The following is an 18386-nucleotide window of genomic DNA, read 5'->3' on the forward strand; positions in this document are numbered from 1 at the left end:
GGCGCCGCGCACGACCTGAAGTCATCCACCTGGTACCTTAAGTACCACAGGGATCCGTCCTTGGTTCGCCTGTTTTTAGTTTATATACACGACATAGGTACCGGTATCACATCTAAACATTAAGCTTTACGCAGATGATTGTGTTTTATACAGGGAATGCGCTGGTCACTCGTTCCACTCAGCATTATATAACGATTTGGACTTAATTTTATCCTGGTCACAAAAATGGAAGATGCCCTTAAACATTAGCAAATGTAAACATATCAGGTTCACTAGCAAACGCGTACCACTTCGCACTTGTTTTTTTTTTTTTTCTTAAAGAACGAAATCATCGAAAAAGTGAACAAAGCCAAGTACTTAGGTGTAACTTTTTCGTCAAATCTAACCTGAAATGAACACGTTCATGACACAACACTTAAAGCAGGGCGCGCTTTTTATTTCATTAAAAGAAATTTTAAGCATGCACCGCTTACGGTGAGGCATTTGCTTTACTTTACCAACGTCCACCCCACGGTATTAGAAGTATATTAGGTGTAGCGAAGCGAAATTAGTGCATTTTAACAGATCTTGCACACAAGCCTGGTCCGGCGACGAGCAGAGGATCCCCCCCTCGTCCAAACTGTCGAACCTCTGTGATTAGCTAAGTGATTGGAGACTGCCCGAAGTTCTGTTTGAATGGCTTTAGGATTCTTCATACGGATCATCCCCCCCATTTGTGGGTACCAAAGCCACAGGAACGCTGCTGGTTCCGCTTCGAAGAAACAGCTCCACCGGTATATCCTGAGGAGGGATGGAAGCAGACCAGAGGGAGGCCCTCTGGCCTGGAGATGAGACAGACATCAACTCAAAATGAACCACGACTTTCAATAAAAAAAGATGTGAAATAAAACAATAATTGTAAGAGAATAACCGCCGGCTACTTGACAGCAAACCCGGAAGTAGGCTGGGTCAGGGCTAGGCGATCTCGGGCAAGCACACTCTCTGGAACGGCAGGAACGGCGGTACGGCAGGAATGGCAGGAACGGCAGTGCAGCGCGTATAGAGGTAGAGGTATGGTTGATGCACTCAGCGCCGTCCTCTTCCTCTTTTCCAACCCGGGACCGCAAGCACGTTCACCGGTCTTCGTTTTCCTCACGCGTAACAATATTTAGCCCCGCTTTTAAAACAAGCACCATATATACGCTGCTTGCGCCGTTTGGACATAGCTTAATCAGCTCCGAAAGCGCTTTTGCATGTTCTCTGAAGCTGTGATCAAAGCTTCGTGACGTCTACCCAGCTACCGTCTACGATATCTCCGAAAACAGAGGTTTTCTAAGCCGCGCCGGCGTCGTACACTTCCATTGTAAACAAGGAAGCAACGGAGGCAGTTGAGGCAAGCAATGGACGCGTCACCACGTCAGTGGCGCACCGACGGGGGGGGGGGGGGGGGGGTTGTGCCCCCCCCCCCCCCACTGAGGCAGACTTAACCCCCCTTTTGTTTAACCACTTTTCTTTCCTTGCGCATTTGAGTACTGCAAGATGTACGACGCGCAATCGTCTGGCCAGTCGCAAACGTGCACAAAAAGTGCATTTTTTGACAATTTCCCGTGAAGAAATTGAAATTAGTGCTGTTTAGATGGCATTCTTCTAGCTTGTCTGTGTTCCGAGATATCCAACTCCAAATTTTAATTGTCGTTCGCATGATCACGCATGAAAGAGTGAGAATCGGCGCAAAGCTCCTCCCTGACGTGACGCGGCTGTTGCGTGCGGCGTTTAGTCTGGCAACAGGGCGGAGGCATAGGCAAAGATAACTGTTCCCCTTCCCCTCTCGGCTGGCGAAATCAAGATAAGACAGCGCGGTGTCACCATTACGCATGCGCACTGCCCTCCGGCTTCTGCGCTCGCGCGATTATCTTGCCGCTTGCGATCGTTACAGGCTGCGCGGTCGCGTGTTACGACAGCGGTTACGGGTTCTTCGATTTATTTCGCCAGCCGAGAGGGGAAGGGGGACAGTTATCTTTATGACGTATTTTCTATTAAACCATTTTTGGCAACGTCATGCACAGCAGCAGCGGACTCCACTTCGATTCGTCTGCTCACACAACTGGGCCTAAATTTTTATTTCTGGGGTTTTATATGTCAAAACTATGATCTGATCTTGAGGCACGCCGTAGTGAAGGAAAAGCGCCCATCGTGCAACGGTTACAGTATCGGACTTCTGTGCTAGACGTCTTTTCGAATCCGGCTGTTGGGCAATTTGATTTGTATATACAGGGTGTTCATTTTTAAGTTTCACGGAATTTTTAGAAATCGCCTGTGGAAAGTAGCATAATTCTTATCATTGACCTGGGTTATTCGATGAGGGGACATAAGCAGCACAAGAAATCAAAACATAACAAAAATTAACCTCATTAATTACTTTAGACACACATTGCAATTTAAGAATTGTTGTCAGTGAGCTTGTCAGGTATATCCACTTGAAATGAATTTCCAGAATGAGACCAGTTTTGAGATGACACCAGTTTGCGCCATCAAACTCGCCCTAAAAATGCAGTTCCACTTTTTTTACCAAGATGCTGCTGCTGTTTTGTACATTGAAGCACAAAAGTAACTGGAACGCCCATGTATTTCGTCCCACATTTTGGGAAGTAATATCTCGAAACTGGTGTCATCCTGGAAATTCACTTCAAGTGCATCGTCTTGCAAACCCACTGGCTACAATTCGTGAATTGCAATATGTGTCATTTCTATATGATCTTTTGAAAATGTGTCACAAAGTAATTAACTAAGAAGTTCATTAGTCAATTTTCGTTAATTAGTTAATATGTGTTTCGATTTCTCGTGCTACTAAAGTCCGCCTCATCGAATAACCCAGCTCAACGATAATTAGACTACCTGCCACAGGCGATTTTTAAAAATTCCGTAAAACTTAAAAATGAACACCCTGTATATATCATATAAATATCCGAAACATCACAGCGACCAATGGCACATATCGGCCCACATTTTTAGACTGCACCTTCTCCAGGATCGGCCCACAGTAAAGGCTAGAAACACACTCGATACGGAAGAGTAGGGGTAACTCGGCAAGAAAGACTGTCTTTAAAATCTGAATGGAATAACAGCGCATATTTTTGGGGCTACTATATGGCCACTAGATGGCAGCAGCCTAACCGAAATAAACTACTCAGTTCTTTGTCGGCATGTACCATACATACGCTCGCAGCGACGTAGCGTCGAACAGATCGGTACAGACCAGGCCAGAAAAACCAGCACCGCACGCGACCGCGGCCATTAGATTCTATGGTAGTCGAGCAAAGTAGCATGTAGAATGACCCCAACGTGATGGACATGTATATACGCACCTCCTTATCATTCATTGCTCAATCGCCCTTTTTCTTGCACCCCTTCCCCAGTGTAGAGTAGCAGGCCAGAGCAAACTATCGCTCAGGTCGACCTCTCTGCCTTTCCTCAAATAAACCTCTCCCTGTACCATACATGTAAGGTTGGCCTGTGCCAAGATGCTTCACTGCAAGAAAGCAGATTGTTCTCCACAAGGCAACCCTTGTGTGAACAATTGCACCGTTGGAAGGTCATGCTGTCTCACCAATGCTGCACATAATTTATGAATCAATTCTTTTAATGTGGCTATTGAGGACAGAATTAATGTGCAGGAAGGCTGAATTGAGGTGCAGCAATGAGCCTAAAAGCTTTGCGGGGTAACCTACGTACATGAATTTGCAACTTGGGCTGCTTACTAGGTCGTTTTAACCAAACTTCACTCATGAAAATTCGTGTTCAGAATTTCCCACACTTTTCAAAGTCACCAGACACCTTGTCAGTTGATTGGACATCCAGTTGTGAATGGAGTATTACATGCATAAAGAAAGCGGACTCTACTCCCAAGTTATCTTCGACTCAGTTTTCGAAGGTAATTTTTCTAGTATTCGATAATATTCACTATTCGAATACCTTTAGCAAATTTACAGGAAGCGTCGGCAGGTAGCCTTATATTCAGGGTTAAAACCTGCTGTAGCATGTGTGGTCAGCACAGTCTTTACTTTGGCAGGCTGCATGTCCAAACTAGACAAAAATTGAGCTTTGTGGAACTGGCAACCTACTAACTTAAATCCAACTGCTGCTTTGATATGCCCTTTAGTGGTGCGGGCACTATCAAAGAATTTGTACGGCTTGGCCCATCAAAAAGTGACAGCTAACTAAAATAAAGTGTCAGCATCCATCCACTTCACCCAGTTACTACAAACTATAAATAGTTCATAAAAACAGAGCCTGTATTATTGAGCAATAATGACACGAATGCATGACATACTTGCCACTTTTTTTTTCGTCAAGAAAAATGCATAACAGGAAACTAGCACAAGCTTGCTGCCCCCCAAAACTCAGCGAGTCATACTGTTAATAAAATATGTACACATACAAGGCCAAGCAAGAGGGCCTGCTGGTGGTCCCCTGTTAAGTAATTTTTTGCCAACCCATCGCAGTGATGCTCAGAAGCACTGATCTAACATCACTGCTTGTCAGTTGCAAACATTTTATTTCATCAATCATGATCTAGTTATGCTATATCCACAAGGCCATGCACTCTGGCAGCAAAATAAATACCGGGTTGCTGACCCACCCCACGTGAGAGACCGGTAGCCGGCAAAGTCTTCCAGCAGGAGGGGAGGGGGAGGGGAGAGGGGGGACCAGCAGCAGTAAAACAAAAGCGGCGTCTTCTCCCCCACACAGCCCACTCAATGCGGCGGCTCCTTCAGTTTGTTCCGCTCGTCCAGCACGCGCACCACTTTTCGACGTGACGGAGATAGCCGACCTTCCCGTGATAGGCTCCGGTCAGGCTGGGCTCGTTCCGATTGAGCACGCTCGGCAGTAGGCGCAGCTGACGTGGCCCATTCAGGGTTCTCCACAACAGCCGGCTCCACGGCAGTGCAGGGTGGTGTCGTGGCTACAGCGGGCTTGGATGTGCCCTGCTGTGTCCAGGCACAACCAGGTGGCCAATGCAACCGCTCAGCCAATGTGGTCAGCAGTAGCTCTTGGGCAAACAAACTTCGGTCAGCACGCTCAAGCTCCAATGCTTGCTGTTCAGACTCTGCAAGGCTTGGCTCTACACACCTGAAATGAAACAAGAACAGCAATCATACCACAAGGATTAAGTATAGTGACACACAACTTTAAAGCAACACATGCTCGATAGCCCCTTTGTCACAGCATATTAATTATGCTCTGACAATTTAAATATGCTCACTTGGTTTGGGGAGCAATGACAAAAGAAATACTTTTACAGAAGAAGTAAATGAGGGTAATAACGAATGCTTCTTTTAATTCTCACATGCAAGAGATGTTTGACTGCCATCGAATAATGAGTATTAATAACCTCTATAACTACTACCTAGTGCAATCATACTCCATAGCTAATAGACAATACCTCATTCTATGTCAACTTGTCAAAATTAAAGAAAGGGCAGTATGTCTACAACACGCGCTGTCCGGAACCATGGATTATTCCTACACAAGTGAAAAATAGACCTCTCCCTGTTTGCAAACAGCGTGACGTCATTGCGAGGGCCCCTACAATCTGCCGCACCTGCGCTGGTTGGCAAAAATGTTCTTGCAACCTGTTCTCTCTAAATACGAGTGCTGCTTGTACCGGGTGCGCAAGGTATTTGATAACACAATGTCGGCTTCAGGCAGAGAAGAATATCTCCAGCAAAAATAGACATTTTCACCAAACTTTGGGAAATACTCCTCTTATGGTTTATTTCCACAATTACTAACTGAATCTGCCATCCACAGCAATAACTGGTTCAATTTGGTTTCGGAAACTGCTGCATTCACGGATCAGGTGGTCTTTAAAGATGTTGGCAATTGAGTCAGCAATGGCGGCTTTCAGCAAGTCTTTTGTTTTATGTGGCTCTTTGTTGGCCTCTCTCTCAACGACGCTGCAGACATAGTAGTCGAGCAGATTTAAATATGGAGAACTAGGAGGCCGCAAGTTGGAAGTGACATAGTCGTAGAAGTTGTCAGCCAGCCACTCCTGGGTGACGCAAGCGGTGTGAGCGGGAGCCGAATCTTGCTGAAAGACATAAGGTCTTCCTTTCGAAACAGTCTCTATCCAGGGCTTTACAACGGTGGCAAGCACCTTCATGTACGCGGCAGCATTAACGCGGAGTCCTTCTGGAAAAAAGTGCGGCGACATGACGTCACCCTCGTACGATGGCTAGCACCATCACAGACGACGGAAATTTCGTGTGCATCATGGTAGGCACCTCATCAGCGCTTGTGCAAAGCCACCTATCATTACGGCGGTTAACTTTTTGGTCTTGGTAAAATTTTTTTCATATGAAAAAAAAAAAAAAAAAAAAAAAAACAGCATTCCAGGCTCCTCAGGTATCTTCAGCTTGCTTAGCAAGCACTTGGATCGGAGCAGACGATTCTCCTGAGTTTTATCGGACATCCATTGCCCCCACCTCATGACATAGGAATGGTACCTCAAGTCCTCGTGCACAGCGAGCCTGACAGTCGACTCTGCGACTTGGAGCTCCTTTGCAATAGACCGCATTGACTTCCATGGGTCATCACTCACGATGACTTGCAGTCGCCGGAGAAAATTAGGGGTTCTGACGACGTCTGACCGCTGACTGTGCTTTTTCCTTTTCGCCACAGATGCCACGTCACCGCCAGAATACATCATTTCTGTCTGCACCTTGTAAACGAGGACTTCGCTACGTTCAGAAAGGGGGCAATTTCCAAGTCGCTGTAGTGTGCGGCCAGGGCATTTCATTTCCTGCGTCAACCCGTACGCTTCCATGTTTGAACAAACTGCGCAGTATGAATGATAAGGAGTCAACCTACAAGAAGCCGCACGCCTAGATAGATATGATGAGCCTGCTGGTGTCTATGGCGATAAGGAATAGTGTTCTCAAATACCTCGCACACCCGGTATATCAACTGGCGTGATCGTAATTCCAGCATACTGATATTTTTTTAAATGGCAGCCTCTACGAACTGTGCTTAGAAAGTATACTCATCCCCGTTTTACCGGCACAACAATGTAGCGTTGCTGCCGAGTGCATAGTTCCCTGAAGTCACCATGTAGCGATTTCTTATGAGAGTGCCTCTTCCATAAATTAAACAGCCACAAAAATATATTACTCTTCGAAAGCAAACATTTTATCACAGCAGTATTTTTTTTTTTTCGCGTTAACTTCACTGTGTCTGCTGTCTCCCTTTGCTGCTCTTAATTTTATAACACACAACTTTTGCATGTTTATGTGCATCATCACACCATGAAGTTCGTGCCGTAAAGCCGAGCATAACAATAAAGAAACAAAAAGATTCAGTTTTATTTAAGACCTGTGAGACCTGCATTTAAACACAATAATTTGAGTGGTTTGCCTTTTGACAATCCCCGTGTATACACGCAGCACTGTCAAAACATGGTAGGAGCTCACTTATAAACATACCTTTCAGTCGATAGATTATGCTGAAGCAAAGAGCTTTAGGACCCAAGAATTATGGGTCCTAAAGTTCTATCGGCGCCTGATCACTACGACGGCTTTATCACACGCAGCATGCATCCGCATAGTGCACCACACGCACGCGCACACAAACCTATACACATAATGTGGTCAGTTTCCCTACGCAAAGATGAGCTGTTATTGTCGCTGTATTTCGCCACACACACACAACAAACGTTGCACACTTCTATGGAAAAGCCAATATGCTTCATCGCACAATCCATGACAGACCACCACGTGGTTCACCTTCGCAAGATGGCCAGCGTCGCCAGATTTTCATCACGCAATTTACTACATGCTGATCTTCTCCAATACGCAATACTGCTAATCTGGCTGGCAAGAGGTTTGAGAAGGTTCACCTAAAAAAGAAAAACAAGCGTCCCTGTGGCGCCCACCAACACCAAGCACTGCGTGACTGCACCACACAGAAAGCCGGTGGCAGATGTCTTGCCAACTAGGGTCACTGCACATGTGCCGGTGACGGCACACTGTGACATTGCCAGCGCAGTGTGACGTACCCCAGGAGAGGTTTATTACCACGGGAAACATATGACATCTTTCTCTTGTTGAATAAAATTGCCGATTCTTTTTTATCATAATTACTTGTTGAGGCGTCTTAAATGCTGTACTTGCTTCTGTTAAGATGTGGACGCGTAGAGCTGCTGCCAACGCCGACCGCGTTTCCCCGTGTTCACGCTGAACGCGCCCGGTGTCAGTCACTGCGGCCAATGGCTCTGGCAGCGAGCCTCGGCGGGTAAACGCACCAGGCAAAGTGTGTCTCCGCGCCTCGGACCCGCAGAGCTATGTACTCTGGAAAGACGTCATTGCCTAGCTTCGCCTCCGCGCAGCTGTGGGAAGAAGCTAGGCAAAGCTACGACGGAGGAGCCAGCGGGGCTGGGGAGGTTAGGCAAGGCGTAGCTAATTGGCACTGTGGCGGGAGTGGCAGTGGGGCGAGGAGGTGTCCTCTGTCATGCTTTCTCACTTCTTGCACATTATTCTGAATTGCACACTGAACTATTGATTTGTTATAGCTAAATTGAAAGAGGAAGTGAGGACTGAATGTCTGAAATTCAGGGAAGAGATGCAGCAGGAACTTAAGATGTTCTGTGAGTCTATGGAAAGAGATTTCAGGAATGAAATTCAAGATTTGAAAACTGAGCAAAGGAACATGACTTAAAGCATTGACTCTGCTCACGACACTATTAATGACCTGAAGAAAAAACTGGAATAAGCTGTCGCAGAAAATGCTTGGCTGGAGGGTGATGACGCTTCTCTGCACCTAGAAAACGCGTCCTTGAAAACCTTTGTGACGGAAATGGAGCATTGATTGACCAGCTGTGAGCAGTACTCTAGGAATGTTAGCATAAAAATACAAGGTGTTGTGAAAAGGGAAAATGAATGTCAGTGATTTGCTTTGTAAACTTGGCGCAGTCTTCGGGGAGCCACTTGGCAAGGATGACAAGAGGCGTGTCACCGTGTGCCAAGTAGAGCAGAGAAAAAAAGTAACATAGTTGTTCAAGTCTCGCGTCAAATGTGTTGTGTCCTAAGGAAAGCAAAGAGAGCACGCCTTACAAATGCAGATTTGAGCATTGGCAACTCAACTTCTTTTTCACCGCCTGTGTATGTCAATGAGCATCTCTACCCGAAACTAAAAAAACTGCTCGCGATTGCTGTGAAAAAAGAAGTACGAAATGAAATGGAAATGGGTGTGGTCTTTCAACGTAAAGATATTCGCTAAACAGTCTGACGAAACACCTGCTGTACACATACCAAGCGAGCGTGATATCGACAGGATTTTTGCAGGGCAGAGTGGGTTTGCGCCTGCGTAATGTCCATCGCTTTTCACTATGGATTATCTAGAGCTTGCTTTTCCTCGAGACATCTGCTCACATAACCAAACAAGCAACTTAGTCCTACATATTAACACAAGGTCAATTAACCACAAAAAAGACGATGTCGGATTCTTTTTAGACCAATTCCAAATGAAATTTGACATCATAATGTTGACTGAAACTTGAGGCACAAATGATGAACCAACTTTTACTCTGGTTGGCTACAATACATTTCACCTTAATCGGACACATAAACGAGGGGGGGGGGGGGGGGCGTGCATTGCTCGTTACGACGAAAAAGAATTGCCACGTCGTCCCTGAATTTAGTAAGGTAACAGATGACCATGAAATACTTAGTTCAATTTAAGGATGACCTTATCTCTAATTTACCGACCGCCAAATAGAAGCATAGCAAGTTTCATGCAGTCTTACGAGACTTTTTTGGAATATGCTTGTTGTAATAATTTTCACCTTATTTCTGCAGGAGATTTCAATATGAACATACTGGAGGAAAACAATGTCACCCGCGAGCTAAATAACCTACTTTCTAGTGGATTTACCAATCTAATTAATATGCCAACTCAAATTACATGCTCCACTGCATCGGAACTAGATCTTATAGTGACCAATATTGACGCAGTAATTTACAGCGCTGGCACAATAATATCTGATATTAGTAACCACTGTTCTGTATTTATGAACCACTTTTGCAAACCTCTTGATAAAAATATGCAGCAGGTATACCGTACAACAAATTACATCTCGAGGTAGTGAAGCTTTTATACTTGATATATCCAATCAAAACGGCCATCTGTATTTGAAAAGAAAACTGTCACGCAACTGAACGCATATGATGAGTTCATGCAACATTTTCAGCACATCTACGCAAAACATTTCCCTTTAAAAATGATAAAACCTGCAAGAAAAAAGGCTAGAAAAGAAAACCTTGGGTCACTCGCGAGTATTTGACAATGATAAAAAGTAAAAATGTCTTATGTTATGTCATAAAAATGTTTTATGTACGCGCTCTGCTGAAACTTTGAAAGAATTTAAAAAGCTTCAACGTGCCAAAAAAGGCTATTATCACCTTATTTTTTTAACATACCAATCGGCAACGGCCTAACGCAACGTGGAAGCTAATTAATAACACACTAGGTCGCGATAATAAAAATGCTTTGCCCGAGTCCATAACCTTTGGGGGTAAAGATTTAAACGGTGCAGCGCTCGTAAATCATTTTAATGACTACTACATAAATGCACTTGCATTGTGTAACGATAACTTAGATTTTATCGCCAGATGCAGTAATGTGATGCAAAGTATCTTCCTTGATCCAACAAACGAAAATGAAGTACGTGACATTTTCAGGCATCTCAACAATACTAAATCACTTGACGCCCATGACTTCCAGATCTCACCAATAAAACACGTTTTACATTTACTTAATCATGTACTGGCCTATGTCTACAACTTAGCACTCGAACATGGTGTTTTTTCAGAAGCCATGAAGAAAGCTCGAGTATCAATCATTTTTAAGGGCAGAGACCACAACATAGAAGGTAACTACAGGCCTATATCTGTACTCCCCGTCTTCTTTAAATGTTTAGAAAAAAATAACTTTGTTCGCATAACGAAATTCTTCAACAGGCATAATGTGTTAACCACGGTGTAAAAAGGAAGGTGATCCGACGGCGGCGCGAGGCGCAGCCACTTAGTGTGACTCTACGCACGCCGCTGCCGCAAGGGGCAGCACCTGTTCTGGGGGCCACTTTTTCGCTCGCTTTGCTGGCGCTTTTATGGGCACGCGCGGCAGAAGTGCTTTATTTCGATGAATATAGGTCGTTCGCCTGCTTAAAACGATTCTACTTGGTTGGAGGAACGTCCCTTTATATTTCTGCCGACATTCCCATTGACTCCGACGCGGCAAGCAGCGGTAAGCGCAGCGCGCTGTCTGCTCAAGCAGATGATGCGTCTCTCTCGTGTTCGAAATGACGGTATTTTGACTATAAGTGGCATGAAACCTTCTACCTGCTCAGGATTTGGCGTCTAAATAACGAAAAATTTCATGTCTTTGGGTATGGGTGTTTAAATGCTGACGGAGGGCGTAAATTATCCACTGTTGTGCCGCTTCTCCAAGGCCTCCTGAACACATGCTGCCCCTAGCGGCGGCGCTCACTTCCAGTCACACGAAGTGGCCGCTATCTCGCCCCAGCGCGGGCGCGCCGTCGGAGCACCTATCTTCTTGCACCGTGGTGTTAACAGATGCACAGTTTCGCTTTAGAAGTGGCAAGTCCATTGAAACTGCATTGCTGACATTAAAAGAAGCCATACTTCACACCTTTGAACAAAATAAATGCACACTTGGCACCTTTTTAGATTTCAGTAAAGCATTTGACTCGCTTCATCATAACATTTTGTTGGAGAAATTAGAATCAAATGGCATTCATGGTGTTGGCAAATCTATACTTCAATCATTTTTAGTAACAGATGCCAAAGTGTTTACATTAATAAGAATAGATAGTTGTGTTTTTTGTGGTGCACCACAAGGGAGCGCATACTGATTCCTTTGATGTTCAAGAGTGCCCGACACGGCGGCAGTTAAAGCAGATAGGCCGATCGTCTTCAGTTCGCCAATCAGCAGGGTTCCGAGATCGTGGAGCGAACTGTGGATACCGAGGGAATGATGTCGGGGCCCTGGAAGCGGATGTAGGGCTGACAACGGTGCAAGCAGCGTGAACCCCTGAGATTCGCAAGTTCGTTTCCCACGATGGCTTGGACGAGTGAAACCGCTGGTGTGCTCGAGTCGCTGGCGTTAGAGCTGGTAAAGAGGCTAGCGGGAGACGTAGCCTCGATTTTGCGGCGGACAATCCTCGTCAATTCGGCCAAAGGCGGCGAAAGGTTAGATTGCGGCCGCTCTTCACACGAAGACGCTGCAGTGGTGTTGGGAAGCCGGGCGAATGGTCGTTCAATACGGCGGCTCTTAGCCTGCTCGAAGCGCTGACACTCCTCGATCATGGCATCGACGGTAGCACAATTTCTGCACATGAGCATATTGAATGCGTCGTCCGCTATCCCTTTTAGGGCGTGGCCAACCTTGTCAGACTCTGGCATGTCACTGTCAGCTTTACGGCGCAGTGCCAGCACATCCTGTATGTACGACAAATTATGATTCCGTGGACGTCTGGGCGCGAGTTGACAGCTGTTGCTTCACAGCAATTTTTCGACTGGAGGCCTTACCGAACAGGTCACGGAGCTTTTGTTTGAATGTATCCCAGCTCCCAAAGTCGGCCTCGTGATTGTCATACCACAACTTCACCGTTCCACTAAGATAAAACACCACATTGGCCAGCATGACTGTCAGGTCCCAGTGGTTGGAATCGCTCACCAGTTCGTATAGCGTGAGCCATTCCTCAATGAACGTTCCAGGGTCTCGGGGTTGGACTACTACAATCGGTGTCCGTGGCGCAGAAGCAGATTCCGGTTGGTGTGCCATGGTGGTCGCACCGCAGCGCCGTCGTCTGGTGAGAATACCCAGCACCTCCACCAATGTGTGACGGGGCGTCAAATAGATAAAAGCAGGACAGGATTTATAAGCAGGGACTGTTGACAGAGATGACCAAGATGGAACACGCGCAGCATCCCCCGGCGATCGTCGTCTTCTTCCATAATGCAAGGAGGTGGCCGTAACAATATTAATGATATTGTTAAACTAGACACAACAGTTAAATACAGTTAAACCTGCTTATAACGAACCTCCATATAACGAATTCCTGGATATAACGAAGTTTTTCTATTCCCCGCCGTTACTCCATAGAAGCACATGTATTTGAGACCTCTACGTAACGAAGTGGCAGCGGGAGACCCCCCTCGATATAACGAATTTTCCCCTCCGACAACCTAGAGATTTTGCCCCAAATTTTTTCATTTTTGAGCGAGCAGCAACCGGAAGCACCTTCTCCGCCGCGACGGAATGCGAAGCGAGCGCACGTGTGCGAGGCGGGCCTGCATCCCTCGACCCGGCGATCTTGCCGCCGCGGGCGTGACCTTTCCCCTTCCCTTCATTCAAACCTGATCCTGCAGCTAGCCTAGCCCGCCAAGCCGGCACTCTCTCCTTTTCCAGTTGATGTTGCCGACGCGCTGGTACACGCTGCGACACATCACACTCGATGAGTGCAGGACACGCGCTGTCAAACGCTGGCGGCGTGTGGAAGCGCCGCTGGAGAAGCGAGCGAAGTTACCTTCGTGCTGTTGTCTATCGCTTCAACGCAAACTGAGCGCCGAGAACACACAGCACGCACAAAGCTACGAGCCGCCGACGCACCTACACAGCTAGACTCTGCCCCAACGCAGATCGCTTTCAAGATGCGGCACGCTCGACCGCGTGCTGCCGCACAGTACGCAGTTGATGCCAGAGTACAGTACAACGCCGCCCCGCTATCCCCCCCCCCCCCCCCTCGCCGGTGCCTCGAGCGCAACGGAAGAAGGCGCGCTTGCTCCCTGCTTTTCTTGGGCGCGCGAGATTTAGACGCGGTCGTCGACTCCCCTCGCACGTTTTCACTCGCACATACAGCATACGGCGCGCGGCGACTGCGCTATCGTCCTTGGACCCTTATACGGAATATCTATGAGCCAAAACCAATTTTAGGGCCACAACGCGTCAGACACCATCTTTATATAGCAAATACGGATCTCAAGGACCATACTTTTGCTGGCGGAAACCGAAAATACGTCATAGTTGTCGCCCCCGGCCCTTTGGGCGGCCAATGCCATCGTCAAGCCACCAAGCCAAGTGACATGAAAAGCCGCTCGGGCCGGCGCGGGGTGACAGTTCGCAACGTATGATGCGGGAAGGGTCCCACAGTTGCGATGCAACAGCGGGGTTACCAATGCATTGGGTTCTATGGGAGCTGTCCGGGACCGGCCGAAAACGACGTAACAGCCGAGAAAATGCAGCCTCCGGGAACGTAACAGCGGGGTTCTACTGTAACACGCTACGATGCCATCATGACGCTCGCTCTTCGTTTCCGATGGCTCGCGCTTGTGCGAAACGACACGCGTCCACGCATCCGGTACCTGGTGTGACATTCCAAGGATGAGTGCTTCAAATAAAACGGAAAACAGGTGCGCGTTACAATTGAGGCCGCGTTATAATCGAGTAAATACGGTAAGCGTTTCTTTTTCGAATTTTCGTGTCGAACCTGCATATAACGAAATCCTCTTTATAACAAAGTTTTCCGGAAATTTGTCAATTTTGTTATATCCAGGTTTAACTGTACGTTATATATGCAGATGAGTAAAAAATTAATGGCATTAACCTTAATGGCATTAGCTTACATCATCTTATAAGTAAATTAAATGATATACAGTATAGACCACTTATAACGTAACCGCTTATAGTGCAGAACCGGATATAGTGCGGTCTTTTCAGACTCGTTAATTTTCCCATAGCACTCCATGTATACAGTATCGCTTATAGTGCAGTTGCAGGAAACGAAATACCGGTTACAGTGCGGCTGCCTGGGAGTACGGAAGTCGGCGGAGACAGCGAACGCTCCCCTCAAACGGGCACCCCAAGGATTGCTCGAGGAAGAAAGAGAGACGAAGTGGAGGAGAAGGGCATGTGGTGCGAACAACAGCCAGTGAGGCTGAAACCAGAATCTTGAGTGCAAGTCAAATATTATGGCGCGCATAGCGAGCGAGGGCCACGAAACTGCAAATGCCGGCCAACACTCGCTTCACAATAACGGCAGTAAACGAAACTTCAGGGAGCGGGCGGTGCCGGCACAGCACAGCGAAGGGCGTATGCGGAGACCGTGGAATGTGAGGGAGGAGGGCGGCAGGGAAGCGGATTTCGCCTCAGCAACTCCGCCGCTTCTGTGGCTCCCCTCGCCCTCCCTTGTAGCTCCCTTACTTTCGACTGTTATCCGTGCGCGCCCGCCGCCATGCAGGCGCCGCCGCTACAGACTACCCGGCGCCAGCTCCCCGAAGTTTCGTTTTCTGCCGTTATCGGGAAGCGGGCGTTTGCCGGCGTGGGCAGTTTCGTTGGCCGACCTGGGACAGTGCAGCTGCTTCCCTCTGCGCCGTAGCCACAGTGTGCAAGGTCAACACGTGACTAGAAAGTAGAGGAAGCATAAAGGAGAAAGAAGGGTTCACTGCCATTTTCTACGTGTGACTACGGTAGCGTGGCTGAGACGTCGGCATGTACACGCATGTTCCGGCGCAACGCAGAATCGGCGACCTTGCCAATTGAGAGAGGGTGAAATTTCTGCTGCTTTTTCTTTCTTTTTTTTTTCTTGTTTTGTTTGCGCGCGACTTTGAGGGGTCTCTCCTAAGCTTTTACTCTATGGCGCTGCTGGAGTAATGCCGGTCGGAGGCGCCGCCGCGTGAACTATTTAGAATTAACGAGATTCGACTGTAAATTGAATGCAAACATTCTAACCGCATTCCTCGGCTGTCGCATACGCGTGGCGGCTCGGTGCACATGTTTTGCATATGCGCGGGCCTTGAAAATTGTTGCTTTGGTTATAGTGCAGATATTAGCGACTCCGGCAACTTACGTTATAAGCTGTCTACACTGTACTTTCAAGGATTTCATTGTGGTCCAGAATGAATTGACTTAAGATCAATCCAAATAAAACCAAAGCCATTATTTTTTGTGCCAAAAGTAAGTAGTCACTACCCATCAGCCTTTACTTCTTGACTCAGTGCCGATAGACATTGTTGACACTCACAAAATACTTGCAGTTTATTTTTCATCAAGCTTGGGTTGAGATGCACATGAAAATTTTATTTGCAAGAAGCTTTCTTCGGCAACAGGAGTGTTGTCTCGCTGTCATAACCTTGTGCTGCTCAAGGTCAAACTTCAGATATATAACGCTCTGCTTTTATTGTATTGCACCCTTACATGGGCCTCGACAAGCAAAGCAAACAAAGTTATTACTCTGCAAAAAAAAAGATAGTTCAGCAAATTGGAAATATTGACTGTTTCGGAACAACGCGCAAAGCATTCTAAGAGTTCAATATAATACGAGCTGAGAGCCTTTATACATTTCATTTGGCGTACACACTATTTTTAAAATAGACAGCTCTCCAACTTCATTACATCATTGTCATGCCTAGAACATCATGTCATTACAGTTCCTACAAGAAATACAGACAAATGGTTTGTACCGTGTTTTAGCACTACTTATAAACATCAAGCCTTGGCATACGTTCCCACGACACTAAACACACATGAAAGTACAATTACTTGCAATAAAAAACAATTACACTCACATTTCTGTTCCCTTACGTCATAGATATATCCCTAACAAACCATTTTCATGGTGTTTTATGCTGTCTTAGTATCATTCTTTCTCTTTGTAGTGCAATTATCTGGCCTATATTATATACATGGTATCATGTTATAATTTGTTATATTTTCCCATTATACAAGGTGTCCCAGCTATCACGCAGCACGATTTAAAAAAAGAGGAACAGCGTTACGCGAAGCAAACCTAGTGCGTATTGTTTCCAGCACAGTGTAGTAGCCGCCAGTAATTTTTTTTACTGAGATCTAATTAGTTAATTGTAATTAATTATCTAACTGAAGAAGTACTGTCATAATTATGAAAGTGTCAATGAGAAAATTGTGGAGCAACATGAAAAACTCCCAATACAGTTTTTTGTTGCTCAATACGTGTTATATAAAAGTGTTTTTCCGAGCGTGAAAGAAGCCTGCGAATACACGCAAAGTGCCTCGAGCGGCCAGTCGCGCGGCAATTCGCCGGAAAATACGGAAAATTCTCCGGAAAAAAAGGTAAGTTAATCAGGCGGGAAGGCGCTCGCGCAGACATCGGCGCACTTCACAAAAGGGACGTCCCCTCGTTCGCTCGACGCCAACGACGGTACAAAAAATTGGAGGACACTTAAGCTTTGCCTTTAAAGGGACACTAAAGTGAAATAAAAAATAAAGCTAAAGTGATAGAGCAATGCTCTACAACGTCTAAGGCGTCAATATAATCGCGAACAGAGCTTTAGTAATCCAGAAATTGAGGTAAATGCAGGACATGATAAGAGACTCCCCAGGGACATTCCGGTACTTACCCGATGACGAAGGCACTCCTCAAAGAAAATATGTCACTAGTACTCAACCACTCGTATTAAAAAGATTGTTTCGTTGGATTATAGGACTGAAGAAAATGCTACTTGTCTACTTCTATTAGATTCTTAGAAAAAAATATATTTTTGGCGTTACACTTGATAACGACGCGGGCGGTCAAAAGGTTTCGTTTTCGCTCGACTCTGCGCCGCGCTCGCTTTTGAGTTTCAGAAGTTACGTTATCGTGTAGTGCTGCGCTCATGGAGGAAAAGCTTTTCCTTCCTCCATGACTGCGCTGGTGTTGCTGGCTCGCTAAACTCGCACTTGAATTTGCTAGCAGCTTGAGAGTAGTGACGGCACGTCCAGCTTCGTCGCCCGACGTCGCATTCCTGGAGTCCTCGCTGCTCTCGCGCTCGGAAGAGCCGGTGTCGAGGCCACCGTCGTATAGTAGGCAACGACGCCGGCAGCGCGAGCCCTCAGCAGCATGTCACGCTCATCGGAGCTTAATTCACTGAAATCGAGCCCAGCATCGCAAGCCAATGTGTCATTGTCAGGATCGTCAACTAGTTGGCGACGAGCGTCGACGATCACCGTGTTCACAATTCGGCGTGCTCTACCTTCCGCTATGGTGGCTAGCCACCATACTTCCCCTTTCGCACTGCTGTCGGCTCTGTCTTGGCTCTGTTTCTGGCCGCGCGTTTGCGCTTTCTGCAAAAAAAGCCGTAGCGCCGTCTGCGGGCGCCGTTTTTCACCGGCGGCCATGACATCACCACTCCTCGCTCGGCGCTCGATTTGAATTGCGTTAGAGGTACGCGGACGCTTCAGACGCAATTCTCTCTTTAAATAAGTCTTTTCTTGGCATGAAACAAGCGCTTCGAGGTTTCTGGTATCATATTTTAAGAGTCCACGTTGAAATAATATTTGCCTTTAGTGTCCCTTTAAGAGCGGAATGCGATAGCGTT

The 18386-nt window shown here is 46.6% G+C and overlaps 1 protein-coding gene across 1 annotated transcript in view; it reads right to left on the bottom strand.

Annotated features, from left to right (window-relative positions):
- Positions 1–4514: 4514 nt before the first annotated feature.
- LOC119457459 (E3 ubiquitin-protein ligase KCMF1-like) overlaps positions 4515–18386 on the bottom strand; it is an 83365-nt gene continuing 69493 nt past the window's right edge. Inside the window, exon 7 of the mRNA XM_037719028.2 lies at positions 4515–5109. Coding sequence (XP_037574956.1) covers positions 4734–5109 — 376 coding nt within the window. The 3' untranslated portion in view covers positions 4515–4733. The remainder of the gene's footprint in view (positions 5110–18386) is intronic.

Source organism: Dermacentor silvarum, chromosome 1, assembly GCF_013339745.2.
Source record: "Dermacentor silvarum isolate Dsil-2018 chromosome 1, BIME_Dsil_1.4, whole genome shotgun sequence".
Classification (NCBI taxonomy): domain Eukaryota; kingdom Metazoa; phylum Arthropoda; class Arachnida; order Ixodida; family Ixodidae; genus Dermacentor; species Dermacentor silvarum.